The sequence below is a fragment of the Protopterus annectens genome, chromosome 7.part0 (genome assembly GCF_019279795.1).
Source record: "Protopterus annectens isolate FY-2018-M chromosome 7.part0, PAN1.0, whole genome shotgun sequence".
Lineage (NCBI taxonomy): Eukaryota > Metazoa > Chordata > Ceratodontiformes > Protopteridae > Protopterus > Protopterus annectens.
This window is the reverse complement of record NC_056739.1, coordinates 481,420,049-481,436,781: the sequence shown is the minus strand read 5'-3', so window position 1 is coordinate 481,436,781 and position 16,733 is coordinate 481,420,049. Positions and strand designations below refer to the sequence as shown.

Below are 16,733 nucleotides of genomic sequence, written 5' to 3'. Positions count from 1 at the left end.
TTTGGAGCGAGATGTTGGTAAATATTTTTTATAAAGTCTGTACAAAAAATATATAACTAATTCCTGACTAAATATGTTATTCAGAAAAATCTATGGTGTTAGAATTTGTTAACTTCCAAGTACTGATAAAGGACTATGACTAACTTTGATATATGTGAAACTAAAATGCTGGGTCTTCTTTTCCACATTCATGTTTCTTATTAATTATGATTTCTTCTTGTCTACTGAAGGGTCTTTGACCAGCTCAGTCTGGTATGACAGACACTCCAGCACTACTCACAGCCACCTGTCTCTGTCTGCTACCCTAGTAATCTTAGCTATTCTTCTAGAATGGCATGCACCAAAGGCTGTTCCTACTCCTTGGGGCAAGGACTTACCACTTCAGAAAAACTGGAGTTGAGACGTGACCAGGACTGAGCAGGCAGAGGTAGCTTCTTTTTTTCCAATTTAATTTCCATTATACATAGACTACAATGATTCAGAACACAAGTCAACATTTTTCTGTCCCAGCATTGCTTAGCTCACCTTAATGGTTACATTTCCAGGCATCAACAGGAACCACAATGGTTGCCACTGTCTCTGCACCATCTCTACAGTTAGGACATTTGCCTCAGTGACTCGATACTGCCATCCCAGGCCAGTTCATCAGTGTTCTGAGCTTGGACTGCCACCCTCACAACAGGAAATATAATCTCCTCACTAACAGACCTGCTTAACTTTGTGATGCCAGACACTGGGGTACTGCTCTGCTCTGTGCCACATTCCAGACACAACGGTACTGCTCTGCTCTGTGCCACATGCCAGACACAGCATTATTGCTCTGCTCTGTGCCACATGCCAGACACAGCGGTACTGCTCTATGTGCCAGATGCCAGACACAGTGGTATGGCTCTGCTTTGTCCCACATGCCAGACACTACAGTAGATCTCTTTTATGTGTCACATGCCAGACACTGCAGTATGGCTCTGTAGCACAATAATACTGTATTATCACAGTTTTCTGGAACTACAGTATATGCCAATGTGCCATCACAAAGGCAACTCTGGTTTGGGAGTAACTCTAGCCATCACATTAGGGAAATGAGACTGATTAAAAGCTGACGGTGGTGAGGGATGGAGCACAAGTGCAGTTAGAGATGGCTAACTGTATGTCCTGGAAGCAGCACTCCCAAAGGAACTGACTACTTCTACAAGGGTGTGTTGCTACAGTGATATTAAATGTCATGGACCCCCACCAGGCAGTAATAGTGGTGAGAGTGTAGACAACAAAATGGCAAACTCCTAATAACCCATGCCGAGAAATTACTGACATAGAAAATCAACAGTAGCTCTCCAAACTAGTGAAGAAGCCCCGCACTGTGCTATATGCCATGATTTAGATGTGAATTTCAGAAAAGGGTCTTCTAAGAATTACTTGTGACATAAAAAGATGTTTACAATATGGACTGCAGCATGTGCCACTGTCACACCAGTTGGGGAGGGAGGCAGAGAGCTATGTTCCTCACTAGGGAACACAAACAAGGCAGACTTATTTGTCTGCTCTACCATCAAGGGAATGTAATGCAACTTTAGCTGTAGTGCTAAACTGACTACTGTTATATCACTAATGGTAAAGGAAAACAAATCCCACAGAAACAACCATCTGCTGTCTCAAGAGCTGCAGAGGACTGATGCAGGAGATTCCTCAACCAATACAAAGGCAGGTAGATATGGTAATATTAACAAAGAAACAAAATAAAAATGCAACTGCAAGACCATCATTTTACTTTTAGTAGGATTCAGTTTAAGTTTTCATATTACTTTCAGGGTGCTTGGGACAAAATGGTTGCTTTAATGAAATCTGCAGGCTGAAGATGTCTGGAATGGGAATCAAACCTAGGACATCTGCACAACTTTCTGTTTTAACCTGTACATGTTTTCTGTGTTGTCTTCCCTTTGACATTTAAGTTTAGTTTCTGAGCTTGTCATCTTGGATGCCATCCCTGGATTTTATTTCACCATGCAGAGATAGGACATTATATTTAAACCCCCTCCAATTTATTTGCCCTTTTTTAAAAATGTCAACCTCTTTAAAATCCTGTTCCCTCAGAATGTCATTACCACTCACCTTCATAAGGTTTGTCCACCTGAATCCAGTCCTTCTTTATAAAGTTGCAGTAGTCCTTTCCAATCCAGTACAGGTAATTACTCTTCAGATCTCCAGGCTCAGCCCTCTCTCTTATTCTGGCCTCTAACTCAGTTGCCCTCACAGCACAAATATCCTCACCGAGCTAGTACAATGGAAAACAAGTTACTTAGAATTACTTGGAGAAAAAAATGTTGCAAATAGTTGAAATGGGAGAAAAAAAGATAAAATACTCATAAATTAATTAAACATGATTATATACAGAAACGTAATTGAAAATCTACTAATTAATGAACAGCCAAAAGAATATCTGCATGCTTAGCTGGTACTGTATTAGGGTAAAGTCATTATTACTTTAAGTTTCTATTTATTTCTACTATTCCAGAGAAATTTACTTAGTTAATATACTAGAAGTCTGAAGACTGCCAGTTTTAGAACATGAGGGTTGCATCTTTGTTGCTTGTACATGATGTTGTCCTTTTAGCTTTTGATATATATATAATACCTGGCTTGCACTGGGGCTGTATGTGATGTGGCTTGGATGGAAAACAGCACCTCCAAATCTGAGGCCAAGGGTCTCTCCAGAGCAGAGTGGTTTGTTCTATGTAGGTGAAGGGGAAACCCTATCTCAGGTTGAGGAGTTTAAGTACCTTGGAGTTTTGTTTACAAGTGAACATACATTCAGGATATTGATCAGCTTAGTGCAGTGGTAGCAGTACTGCAGACAGCACAGCAGAGGGCGATAGTGAAGTGAAAATTCAGTCATGGGATGAATCTCTCACTGGTCTATGTCCCCATCCTTACTTTGGGTTATATCCTGTGAGCAGTGACCAAAGGTTAAGATCAGTGACACTTTAGGTGACTGAAATGAGGAACCTTTACAGGGTAGCTGACCTCACTTTCCAAGACAGAGTGAGTAGCTTGGTAGTCCAGGAATCTCAGAATACAGTCACTACTCCTCTTCAAAGAAGGAAGTAATTTAAAGTGGACTGGGCACCTATTCAAAATACCCCTTGGATGCATGCTACACAATGACTGCTGGGAAGACTCCCACGGCAAATCCACAATGCACTGGTAGGAATCTTGCTCTCTCCACGTGCCTGACAGCATCTCTGAGGTAAAGAAATCTATCAGCCCTGCCCAGTTTGTTACCACTAGGACTCTTCCCAGAACAAGTGGTTTATGCAATGCATGGATGGATTTTTCTGCTTTATGTTAATAGTTTTCATTTCTTCCTTTGGGTACTAACCTTTCCTTGACTTTACTGTTCTAAACTGTGACCGTACGTCATGACTTTGACTCCTGATAACATCCTCCCCCTGTCCCACCTCCTCCATTTCCAAATTTACATGAAAACATTCCTTCAGTTTATGCATGACATCTTCAGTCAATAGGCAGCAATGTGCCATGCGTAAGGAATGGTAGGGGCGATTAGCACAGCACATTTGGCAAGCAAGTCCAACTATACTCCTCCTCCTGGACATTTACAAGAGGCCACCATTAAATCAGAAACAACGGGATATAAAAAATTCATTAAGCCTTGCTTTACCTGTGAAACATCTCCTTCCAGTCCCCTGCTTAAGCTCACATCTTTGAGTGTATAGTAAGAGAAGGAAAATGTACCTATATCCAACCATTTCAGGGTACCCTTCCTTCTTTGCAGAATATCCCCTCACATAAGAATATTTACTACATTTTGTACAACTATTTTGGACACAACAGCCCTATATTTTATTTCTTTGGACTTTTTCCCAGCTATTTCTTGCATCTTGATCAGTTACCATCATGAAAACTGTTGGATTAATGTGCATTGACAATTTGAGGCCAACACAAATAATATACATCAGTTTCACCATTATTTGATTTATCTTCCATATGTTTTGCTTTCATATCTTAGTCCAGAAGTAATTTCAGACAAACAGAGGAATATCTGTACTGATGTTCCTGACAAATAAAAAGCTACTAATGCCAGTCAGATGCTGTTGCACAAAGGGGCTTTCAGAAAGTGCAGTCTAGTCACTCATTTCAATTGGTGAAGCACCTAAATAACTTAAGACAAACATACACACAATATATGTGCAGTACTACAACACTGATGGTCTTTGTGACAATCTGCATATTTTACCAATGCAAATTCATGGCTGATACAATCTACATGCGTTTACAATGCTTTAAACAAATATCTCCTCTTTCCGTACCTGTCCATTGTATTCACTTTCCAATGGAGCCTTTGTTTCACTCAATTCTCCCAGATCAGTCAAGCGGTAGTGGTGGTCATCCCATCTCCCATAGGCGAGGTCAATGCCACCTAGGAATGCCACAGTTTGGTCAATGGCCACCATCTTCTCATGATGAGCCCACAGGAGGACAATGGAAGAAACATGATCTGGGTGACGCATGACCTGTGCAAAAACAGACAGAAGCCTGTGTAGTCATTCAAAATTCACTTAATGTCAAATGAAAAGCTTTTTACTGCATCAAATTCCATCTCTACTTGGTGCTGGATACATGCTTTGTATAATAAGCCACAACAAACCTGATGACAAAAAAAGTGAAATGTTGAATTACACATCTCCATGTGTCCTACTAGTTGGCTATTAGATACATTTAGCCACATTTTTACCCTTCTTTCATCCCAGAAGCCCAACTTCCAGGTATCTTTACTTGAGACATTGTCCTTCCCTTAGCCACAGCCTCAAGAAAAAAATGTTTATTCACATCCTCCATTCAATTTACTGCACATAAGCTACTCCTTGGTGCTTTACCAAGCAATTACCCTTACAGAAACCTACGTTAAAGAACATGCTTCCAATTATCCGTATGGAAACCTACATTAAAGAACATGCTTCCACTGAAACTCGGGTACGTACCGCAAGTTCACCAATGTAGCATCACATCCTCACAAATACAGTGTATAACTGTGTCAACAAATGAATTATTAACACCCGGTTTGATCAAGGAAGAAATTATTCATCTTTAAAGGATCTGCATGGCTAATCATTCACGTCAGATACACTGTATGTTTCACTGCAATCAAGTACAGTCTCCTCACTGTGCCATTAATATGACTGTTTTGCAGATCTATGCATCATGTAATAGACTGTCCAGCCAACTCTTTTTTCTGTAACTACAGCATTTATTTTTGCTTTTTATTTTGGTAGTTTGCGTAACAAGGTTAAATTTGAAACATAGTCATTGGGTCCAGCCTAGCTTCCTTAAATAAGCTAAATAAATAATGCTCTTCCAATTACATACTAGTTGTCTACCTACCCAGCTGCTTTACCTGCATGTAAGTTTGGTATAATGATGGCAATAATGAGTACCTCTCTCTCCCTGCATGTGTCACTTTTCCCAGTTAAGGACACTAGCATGTTCTCAAAAACCTTCCAGCATGCTCTGTCCCCAAAATACCCACTCCTAATGGAAACAATGAGTGCAGTCTTTACATTTTTTTTATTTTACCAACTTACTCAAATACCGTATTTCCCTGCCCCCCATATAAATCACTAATGGCAACATGTGAAGTTCAGATCACTGGTAGGTACACAATGTGTGTTGATGTTCACATGCCTACATTAAAGAAAACAATTACAGCCTCTTCAGATACAGAAAATCAGTCATCACTATCTACACAAACATCAACACCCCATAAATAACACTGAATGATGTCAAACTGGTGATTAAAGGAAGAAAAGCAATTTTATTATTTCAGGTAGTTTACTTGTTTTTTATATAAACTAGTTTTTTCATCAAACATTAAAGCTAGTAGTCACATCTATAATATAACACATTAGCTTGTCTAATTCTTACTGTAGGAAGACTGCATGCATGTTGCTTGAAGTTATTGTTCTTTTGGCTTTTCCCGGTAAGGGTCACCACAGCGGATCACCTGTCTGCTTATGACTGGCAGTAGAGTTTTACGGTGTCAAGTTGCCAGCCCGGCACCCAACCTTCCACAGAAGGCACACACACACACACACCTAGGGCCAATTTAGAGTGTCCAATCCACCTACAGCATGTCTTTGGGATGTGGGAGGAAACCCACGCGACCACAGGGAGGGCATGCAGACTCCACACAGAAGGCACCCCAGCTGAGGATCGAACTGGAGAACCTCTTGCTGTGAGGCGACAACACTAACCACTGCACCACTGTGGCCACCCGTTGCTTGAAGTTATTAAGGATCTGAATGACTGTGTATAATGTTTTAATAATCGCATATCACCTGAAGTGGTTCAGACTGTTAATGCCCTTTGGTTTTTTGGACCTACTGGTGTCAACACAATGAAATAATTAGATAATCTCAAAAAATGCTGGACAGCTTTTATAGCAAAGAGGGCTAAAGTTCTTTATGTGACTTAGTTGGCCTGTGATCACTGAGTAACCCTCATTCAGTAGAAGGAGGCCAGAGTGGATGGTAGTGGGTGGCTAGCAATGGTTCTTCTTACTCACTCAAGCCTAGAAGGCCATTTTTTGTATACTTCCAGTTCACATCCATAGCGCCTTATGGTGTGCAGAACTATTTTTGGACCTGGCTTCTTTAACCAAGTGACTTAGCAGCTAATAAAAGGCAGTAATAGAAAATACAAAGAGTTATTAACAAAATGACACTAAGATTATTACTCTTAAGATGCCCTGCAGTAGAGGAATTAATCAAGTAATGTCTCTTACTCATATTTTTCATACTTATGTTCATGTTTTCAAGCCTACTACATGTTACTGAAGGTATGGTGTGAAATGCCATTGTGGGAACAAGAAAATTCATTGTCAATGTCCATTTATATCACAATGTACCCGAGATATTGCTAGCTGTTTGTTAATAATTATAAGAATAAATAATATTTCCACATATACTTAATATTTGGCTAACCAAGTTCGCCGATGACTGCAAACTGGGAGCCATAATTTACTCTCTGACTGACACGGACATCCTCCAAAAAGGCCTTACTGAGACAGACACCTGGTGTCAAAATCATGGCCTCAAGCTAAATGCCAAAAAATGCATAGTCATCCCGTTTGGGAAAAACAAAACACCCACGAATTACCACATAGGTGGCAGCCCACTTAATACAGAAGAGGTAATAAGAGATCTGGGGACCCAGGTAGATAGTAATCTCTCCTTTGACAATCATATTGCCAAAGTAGTTAGGAAATTCTTGTATGTGGACCATCTCCTTTGACAATCATATTGCCAAAGTAGTTAGGAAATTCTTGTATGTGGCCCATCTAATTACTAAGGGGTTCGTATCTAGAAATAAAGAGGTTATAGTTCCCCTCTACTCGTCACTCATCAGACCCATCATAGAGTACAATGCCCCATTTGGGATGTACCTCACAAGACACTTCCAACAGCTTGAAAAACCACAAAAGCACCTCACCAAGAGGATTACTGGCCTCAAACGTATGTCCTATGCAGCCCGACTGAAAAAACTCTGGCTGTACTCAGTGGCATATTGCTTACTCAGAGGTGATCTCTGCCTGACTTACAAAGCCATGTCCAACTCAGAATTGATGTACATGCTCCACCTAAAGAAATCCAAGTCACTGCGAGTCCCGCGCTCTAGTGAGCTAAACCTTGCCACAACAATAAATAGAACATGCTGGAGGGATAGATTCCTGTCACAGAGACTCCCCATGCTTCGGAACAAAATTCCTAACTACATTAGGCAGAGCCCCTCACTAACACTCTTCAAGAGAAGCCTTGACGAGTTGATGGGTAACAGAAAGTACACCCCTGGGATCACTTCATTGGCTCTGCTTGACAGAGGCTCAGTTAATTAATCAATGGGGCGGCGAAAGCCGACACACTCTGGCTAGGCTTATAAATGCCCTCGGGCAGATAGCCTAGTACCTACCTATGAACCTATGATCCTATTTGAAAAACAAAGTGACTTACAAACTGTCGCAAGACATCAGAGGAAAACTTAGATGTTCTTGAAGTAAACTATCTTTGATATTTGCACTGTAAGTTGCACATCTTTAGAGATATTCAGTGTTATTTATATGGCTATTATACAATTATGCATGTGTTCATATATAAATATTCAATAAATTTGCACTCACAGAGGAATTTCTTGTTGGTCATGTGAAACATTACATCTGGTTGACAAAAATGTTCCAACAATATATGCCTAGTCAGTAAAGTTTCGAAGACATGAACATTTGTTTGTGAAAGTTTAACAACAACATAACTTGGGGTTTGTGTGCATTATAATATATATTATTTAGGCAAGAGTATGAATGTAGTACTATCACTGTAAAGAACACTTCTTATTGATGACATTGCTATGTGTATAGTTTTGATAGCTTTTTTTGTTCTCATAATATTTACATTTGTTTATCTTATGGTTTTTAAATTTACTTTTCAGAAAATGTTTTGGAATGCAAGACACATGTAGGCTACAAGAGGGGTGACATTCCACACGACAAGGTGTTAACCTGGTGAGAAGGAGATAGTTTGGTCTGTTACAACAATGACACCTAGTGGAGGCTGGCTGCTACAGCGCAGAGAGTATTGGCTAGAATGTGCATGGTTGTGCCATCTTGTGTTCATGTGCTACAATTGTCATCACATGTGTGGAAGGACACACATTTCAGGAGTGGTATAGTCTGCCCCATGCTTTGGTGGATATGCACATCCTGACAAATGGAAAGATTAAGAATAACATCAGAAACCCTTGTATGGCTGCCTTCTTGATGGTCTTGTGGCAAAAGGCTCTAATTTCTCAAATGCAGAACGAATATGTTGATTAATGGCAGTAGGCTTTGATGGTCAGCAAGCATGGGGGGAAAAATCTCAGTGAATGGTAAATTAGTTACTGGTGAGAAATTAATGAGGCCCCTAGCATCTGCTAAAAGTGAAAATACATGTAAAAATCATAGCCAGGTATGATTTAAAATAAAAGAAATGCAACAGTGTTTCTCTATCCAGAGTTGTAAAAGCCTATAGCCCAAATATAATCCACTGCAAATAAAATACTGTTCCGCCTGGAGAAATGCTGTTCCCCGGGGCCAGTGATTCCGCAGCCACAGAGAACCATTCTCAGAGTAAGACAAACACAGATAACAAATGCTGTTTCTTCATGGAGTGAAGGCAGAAAAAGGGAAGCACAACACACCTCCACATTATCATAAGAAACAAATTAGTCTTCTGAGGCATGGAAGTTGCATTATATCACATCAGACAGTGCAGGGATATCTTGTAACAAAGGATTAAGAACTTTTGACCTATGGATGGACAGAAAGCTTGTGCTTTGGCAAATAATGGCCTTTCTCAACACTGCATATTATTTCCTCTGTTACAAAGGTAAGCAAGAACTTCCATACATTGTAATCATCAGAGTTCTTGTTATGTTGTCACAAAAATATGCTGGAGTTTGCCATCTGGTATCTACAAGACAGGGTTGTTCTATACCAATAGAATGAAGTGGATTTTCAAAGTTGGTAACTGGAAGTGATCTATACGTTATAAAAATGTTTCACAGTTTGTATAAGTGTCACTGCATTCCTTGTGCAAACTGTACATAAAATGCTTTTACTGTGGTCTCCAACAACTCTCATCTGGCTTAAATAGTGCCTGAGGAAAGCCATTGTATCACTTTCACTGTTACACCTAAGTAAGGAAGCAAAACAGTTGTTAAAATGCATTAATGCAGCAACAAATGTTAAGCTCTATGCAACAAAAAGACAGAAGTGGCAATTATAATTCCTTGCTCCCAAACCAACAATTAATCAACAAAAATAAAAAGATTACACAGCAAATAAGAGCTGGCATTTATGTGGTAAGATGAACATACTGCAGCTATTTGCAGATAACAGTAATGAATGGCATAACCATATTACCTTCAAAAATATGCATCTGCAGAATTCAAACTGCAGAAAGTGCAGATTAATTTAACAAAGCAGATAAACACCTGTGCAGTGTAACCACCGTACTGCTTTCTACATGGGAAGACCAAGTGCAGGCTACAGGCCAATTATTACTCATAAAGGTAAAAACATACATCGAATTATTATTCATAAAGGTAAAAACATACATCAAATTATTATTCATAAAGGTAAAAACATACATCGAATTATTATTCATAAAGGTAAAAACATATTCATAAAGGTAAAAACATGCATCGAATTATTATTCATAAAGGTAAAAACATATTCATAAAGGTAAAAACATACATCGAATTATTATTCATAAAGGTAAAAACATATTCATAAAGGTAAAACATACATCGAATTATTATTCATAAAGGTAAAAACATATTCATAAAGGTAAAAACATACATCGAATTATTATTCATAAAGGTAAAAACATGCATCGAATTATTATTCATAAAGGTAAAAACATACATCAAATTATTATTCATAAAGGTAAAAACATGCATTGAATTATTATTCATAAAGGTAAAAACATACATTGAATTCTTATTCATAAAGGTAAAAACATACATCAAATTCTTATTCATAAAGGTAAAAACATACATCGAATTATTATTCATAAAGGTAAAAACATACATCGTTATCACTGATGAAATGTTAATTTTTATGACACTTACCCTTGAAAGCTGCCCCATGGCTTTGATAAGAACTCATTTCAAGCACAGAAAACAGAGCTTGTTCTCATATCCTTTCTGGGAAAACTGGGAGGAGTTCAGGTTATCCAGGAGGAGTTGCTGGGATTTAAACTCTGGTATTCAGGTTTACAGCTCAATGACTTTAACGTGATGTAAATACTGCATGAAGAATGAAAGCCTTACCTTGATATTAGGATGGTGCAGCATTAGCATCCTCTTGCTGTAATCGCTGTTGATATTCAATGCCAACTCAACCTCCTTATACAGCAGCACATACACTTTCACACCCTGCATCTGCAGGAAACAAAAAGAGTTGTCACACACCTGACTACAGTACAACATTACCAGTACTATTAATGTTTATCCTCCCCAGGCCCTTTCGCACCCTGCATCTGCAGGATACAAAAAGAGTTGTCACACACCTGAATATAGTATAACACTACCAGTACTATTAATGTTTATCCTTCCCAGGCCCTTTCACACCCTGCATCTGCAGGATACAAAAAGAGTTGTCACACACCCAACTACAGTACAACATTACCAGTACTATTAATGTTTATCCTTCCCAGGCCCTTTCGCACCCTGCATCTGCAGGATACAAAAAGAGTTGTTGCACATCTGAATATAGTACAATATTACCAGTACTATTAATGTTTATTCTTCCCAGGCCCATTCACACCCTGCATCTGCAGGACACAAAAAGAGTTGTCACACACCTGAATATAGTACAACATTACCAGTACTATTAATGTTTATACTCCCCAGGCCCTTTCGCACCCTGCATCTGCAGGATACAAAAAGAGTTGTTGCACATCTGAATATAGTACAATATTACCAGTACTATTAATGTTTATCCTTCCCAGGCCCTTTCACACCCTGCATCTGCAGGATACAAAAAAGAGTTGTCACACACCTGAATATAGTATAACACCACCAGTACTATTAATGTTTATCCTCCTCAGGTCCTTTCACACCCTGCATCTCCAGGAAACAAAAAGAGTTGTCACACACCTGAATATAGTACAACATTACCAGTACTATTAATGTTTATCCTCCCCAGGCCAGATGCACAGAGTGATTATAGTTTTTGGGTTCCCTCAAAATCAAAATAATCTTAAGTGGCACAAAACTGTCTAGCACATGTACTGCCCAGCAAAGTATGCTTACTGATGCCCTTAAAGTGGTGTGGACAAGAGAGAGGATATGAGCACAGATGTATGTGTGTGTGTGTGTGTGTGTGTGTGTGTGTGTGTGTGTGTGTGTGTGTGTGTGTGTGTGTGTGTGTGAGGGAGTGGGTAGTCTTTACATATGTGTAAGGATGTAGTGTGTGTGTGTGTGTGTGTGTGTGTGTGTGTGTGTGTGTGTGCGCGCGCATTCTTGCAGGGGTACATACATGTACTAGTTTGTATCTGTAGATGTGTGAGATTGTGTGCATCATGTGAGTGTTGGGATGTTTCATGCTTCTGTGTTTAGTCATGCAGACGTGTGTGTGGGTGTTTGCATTGCTATGTGTACAAATTCACATGTATCTGCATGCATATGTAGAGGTCGGGTCATTGTTACCAGGTTCTGTATTATTCCCATGTTCTTCTAGACAAACTTGAAGACAAGTCATGCAAGTTACTTTATAAAGTAAGGAAGGTATTGGTAACTGAAGATGGTCCCATATTTCATATGATGTATTTAAAAGGTGCAGCTGAATGGCTCAGCCATTTATGAGTGAGTAACTCCTCAGTAATCTGCATAATGGAATGCCAGTGCATTTGGTTCTCTCTCACCTACACATACATTTAATTATGCATTTAGCAGCAGTGGGACTCTTGATATACCATGGACCAGACAGTGTGCTGAAACCACAAGATTAAAGGCCTTCTGAATGTCATGATAAAATCCCTGAAAATGCTGTGTCTTATGATAAAAAAGGATGATTAGCTGTCAAACACCTAATGCATGTAAGAAATTCCAGTGGCAGACTGAAAAGCATTATTAAAATTGTAAAAAGAGTTGAACTACTTTGAACTATACAACTCTATAACAAGGCCCACATGAGCCAACAGTCTCTTATTTCTTCTGCTGTGTTTTAATAATCTTACTTTGTACATGATGTTTAGTAATATTGTATTTATTATATTTATGGGTGGTGCAGTCATGCAGCGGTTAACATTGTTGCAAGAGGTTCTCCGGTTCAATTCTTGGCTGGGGTGCCTTCTGTGAAAGTCTGCATGTCCTCCCTGTATTCACGTTGGTTTCCTACAGGTAGTCCGGTTTCCTCTCACATTCTAAAAGCATGCGTCTGGAGCATTTCTCCCTGGGCCTGTGGGGAAAATTGGCTCTGTCCTAGTCGGACTTTCCCGGTCAACAAATGTTAAATGTTAAGTAAATATATTCTATGGATGAAGAATAAGACAAACCCACAGATAGAAAGATTCACTCTGCGTCTGGTAACTGGTCAGTATGGGGTAGTCAATTACTGTGATGAACAGAATGTCAGATTCTTACGCATGGTAATACCGCACAAAGAAACACCTCATTAGTGGCTCATTACCATGTCTGTGACTTAACCACTGTGCTATCAAACCTGACTGAGCTAGTGACGTCTCTCTACCAGACCACACATCACGGCCACCAACATACCCCCACCCAAATAAATACACACACACACACACACACACACACACACACACACACACACACACACACACACACACTCTCCCGGCAATTCCTATATGTTCACTCAATAACAAACAAGGCAAGACAGATATGCGGAGATTCATGGAAACACACACACCTATGCAGATGCTTACATTTTATATATATATATATATATATATATATATATATATATATATATATATATATATGGGTCCCCTTCGAATGGTCGACATTTCACAATGTCAACATTCAAATGGCTGAGACCATATGATTGACATTTGAAATGTCGACCATGGGGAACCGGCATCTCCCTACAGTGCAGAATGGAAAGATTTCCACTTCCGCACTGTAGTGTGATCTCGGAGTTGGAATATTTCAGTTCCGGGGGTTGTGGGGGGGGGCGGATCCCCCCACGGGGGGTGCAGGGGGGGCAAAGCCCCCCCTGCTAGCAGCATTAAGGTAAGTTTGTTTTTGTTTTTTATGTTCTACTTGTATGGTCATTGTTTGTTAGTTACATTAGACCTAAACTTGAGTATGGAATAACAATATGGAAACCTTATAAGAAAATAAGCATGAGTAAACTGGAAAGAGTACAACGGAAATATACAAAGGGCATCCATGGATGTGAAATTTAAGTTATTATGAAAGACTAAAATACCTGAACTTGTACAGTGGCTCTTGTAGATGTCTAAAAGGAGATCTTATTCAGGTATACAGGGCATTTTGAGATAACTACCTCTGGGAATGTTTAGGGTTATCAAAAAGTAGTAGAGAACCCTCAGACAACTTATGTAGAAGATTCTATAGGAATGAACAGTGTATTAATTGGTTCTCTGAGAGAGCAGCTGATGCATGGAACAGACTACCAAATTGCATAAAAATATCTAAACTTGTACTTGCTTTAAAGTACAGCTTGGACACTTATTATGGGAACTAGTGTTTTTTGTATATTGGCACGCTAGAAGGTCATTAATGCCCATGCTTGAAATATCTGTATGTATGTACATATGTATGTAACCCTCCCTATGCTTACCTCTCACATAAACACATATTCATCCATGAAAGCACATTCATACCCTCCAAAGTCTCACACACATACACATATGCAAACACACTTACCTGTACCTTAACAAAGCTGGGTGAATGCTGGCAAACTGTGGCATTCACTTCTCACTAAATATGAAAATTAATTCTAAACAGGAATTCTTTGAATCACTCTGCCATGTTAATTCTCCTGCTAGCACCATTTCCAGGGGAGGCATACAGCTAATTTGCATTAGCCACTCACTTCCTTGGACTGCCCTATTAACATTGTTAGCTGCACGCCGGTCACCACTAGGGCATACCTGTAGTGGAAGAAGGGTCTGTGAATTGGAAAGTCTTACCTATTTTGAAACTTTCTGATTCAAGGCTTTCACATCATGGTAAGTCTTTCTGAATCACAGGGTTAGCAATACAGTATGTGGACAATTTTCAATTGACAAAATGAAAGGTTCCCAGAGAAAAATGCTGCATGCCCATCATCTAGGCTGTGCAAGCTGCAGACACTATGTAAGTGGTGCAAAAGTACATGCAGCATTCACAGCATCACCACTGTTGGGAAAAAAAACATTAGTTGTTTTAAAGTTAGCTACAAAAAAAAAAAAAATCAGCAAGACTTTGTCCACATAACTATGTTAGCAATTTAAGTTGTGAGTGGTAACACTACAACATCAGTAGTCATATCCGATTTAGTAGTTCTCATTTCAAAGTCCACTTAAATTAAAAAATAGGGCTTATACATAGATTTGAACTCATTACTTAAAAACCTCAGTTTACCAGTGTGTGTGTGATGGAAATTACTATGCTTTTCAAAATATAAAACTTGAGTATTACTTTTGCTTTAGATGAGTAGGGTAGGGTCAAGCAGTTAGTGCAGATATCATTTTCATAAGCTGTTGCTTTATGAAACCTTGTAACCAAGCAAATAAAATAAGGTGGATTTTTTTTTTTAACAAGAACAGCAACTTAATTTGTATTTGAATCAATGGAGATATATATTTTTAACATCATACAGAAGAAGGGGCAATTCCATTTGTATTAAAATTGGGTTGTGCACTTTTAACACCATAAATATTTTAAAACTTGCTTTGTTTTAAATTTTAATGTTATAAACTTACATACAGTCACAATGATAAAGTCATACCTCATAACCTCTTATCATAATAAATTTGGACAAAGCCAGAAATAATGGAGGGACAAAGGCCCAAAAATAGGGCCAGATTTTAAATATTGCTCTTACAAACTTAGAAAGTTGCTAGAATAACAGGTTTTGCATTAGCATGCATTTTTTTGATGGATACAAAGAATGAAACTCAAATGTCTGTCATTATTTAATGACTTCAGTCCTTAATGATTTGCTCAAAAACACAATTTTTATGAGGGACAATGTTGTAGCCATTGCTTTATTACTATATACACCATGGAGCTGCACAGCGCCAGTCATCATTTGACTCCTGAAGCAAGCAGAAAGAAGCGTGTGAGCATGCTTAGGATGACAGATGTTTGATTGCAGGTATGACTGCTGTAGTATCATTCACAATAGATACTAAAGCAATAAGTAACAGGAGGGTAGCCTGCTCACAGACCCATAGGGGACAAATCTACGTGGTCTGACTAACTGCAGTGCCAAATCTTACTCTGTTCTTGGACCTGACATTTAGTATATGGGAGTAAAACATTATAAGCAAGTATAGAACAAAAAACCAGGATCCCAGATATGGGTAAATACCCCTGTAGTGTTTGCAAAATTTGTAAATACATACGGAAAAGTCAACTGACTGATTTCAATTATGAGCATCAGCTTAGGCACCAAGAGGCACTTAAAGTGTAATTCACAGGGTATGATACAGTATATGCTGTTGTAAGAGACACAATTGCCTTTTACAGTGGAAAAACTATAGGAAAATTTGCATCATGAATGTATGAACATTAAAAAAGTATGAACATGAAAATGCCATTAAGAACACATTTAATGTGAATGCTTTAGACATTCCATCATAGGTGATAATTTTAAAAGTTTTTTCTTTTTATATTTTGGATAATGAGGAAACCAGTGAAAGAGGTTATGATATTTACAATAAGTATGAAGAGAAAGTTGTTTTGGCAGATAAGGTTAGATACCAGCAATATAACAGGAGTCAATGATTTCTAAAGGCCAGACGATTTTAGTAGTAATTGTTTTTATGCAAATTAATACAGAATTTGGGTACTACTGCTTTAAATGACAGTAAGTATATCTGATGTGCTTGTGAGTTTTAAATGCGAGTTCAGTTGGGTAAATCTTTTATTCTGAAAAAGTCTTTGTTTAACACAGAAGAAAGCACATAATTATTTTTTCTTCAGTGCTC

At 38.7% G+C, this 16,733-nt stretch overlaps 1 protein-coding gene across 3 annotated transcripts in view; it reads right to left on the bottom strand.

Annotated features, from left to right (window-relative positions):
• Positions 1-16,733, bottom strand: part of PLD2 (phospholipase D2) — a 716,894-nt gene that overhangs the window by 238,973 nt on the left and 461,188 nt on the right. For all 3 annotated transcript variants that reach the window (XM_044077075.1, XM_044077076.1, XM_044077077.1), the window contains exons 13-15: positions 10,876-10,986; positions 4,323-4,526; positions 2,107-2,269 (exon numbers count right to left, since the gene is read on the bottom strand). In XM_044077075.1, coding sequence (XP_043933010.1) covers positions 2,107-2,269; positions 4,323-4,526; positions 10,876-10,986 — 478 coding nt within the window. The remainder of the gene's footprint in view (positions 1-2,106; positions 2,270-4,322; positions 4,527-10,875; positions 10,987-16,733) is intronic.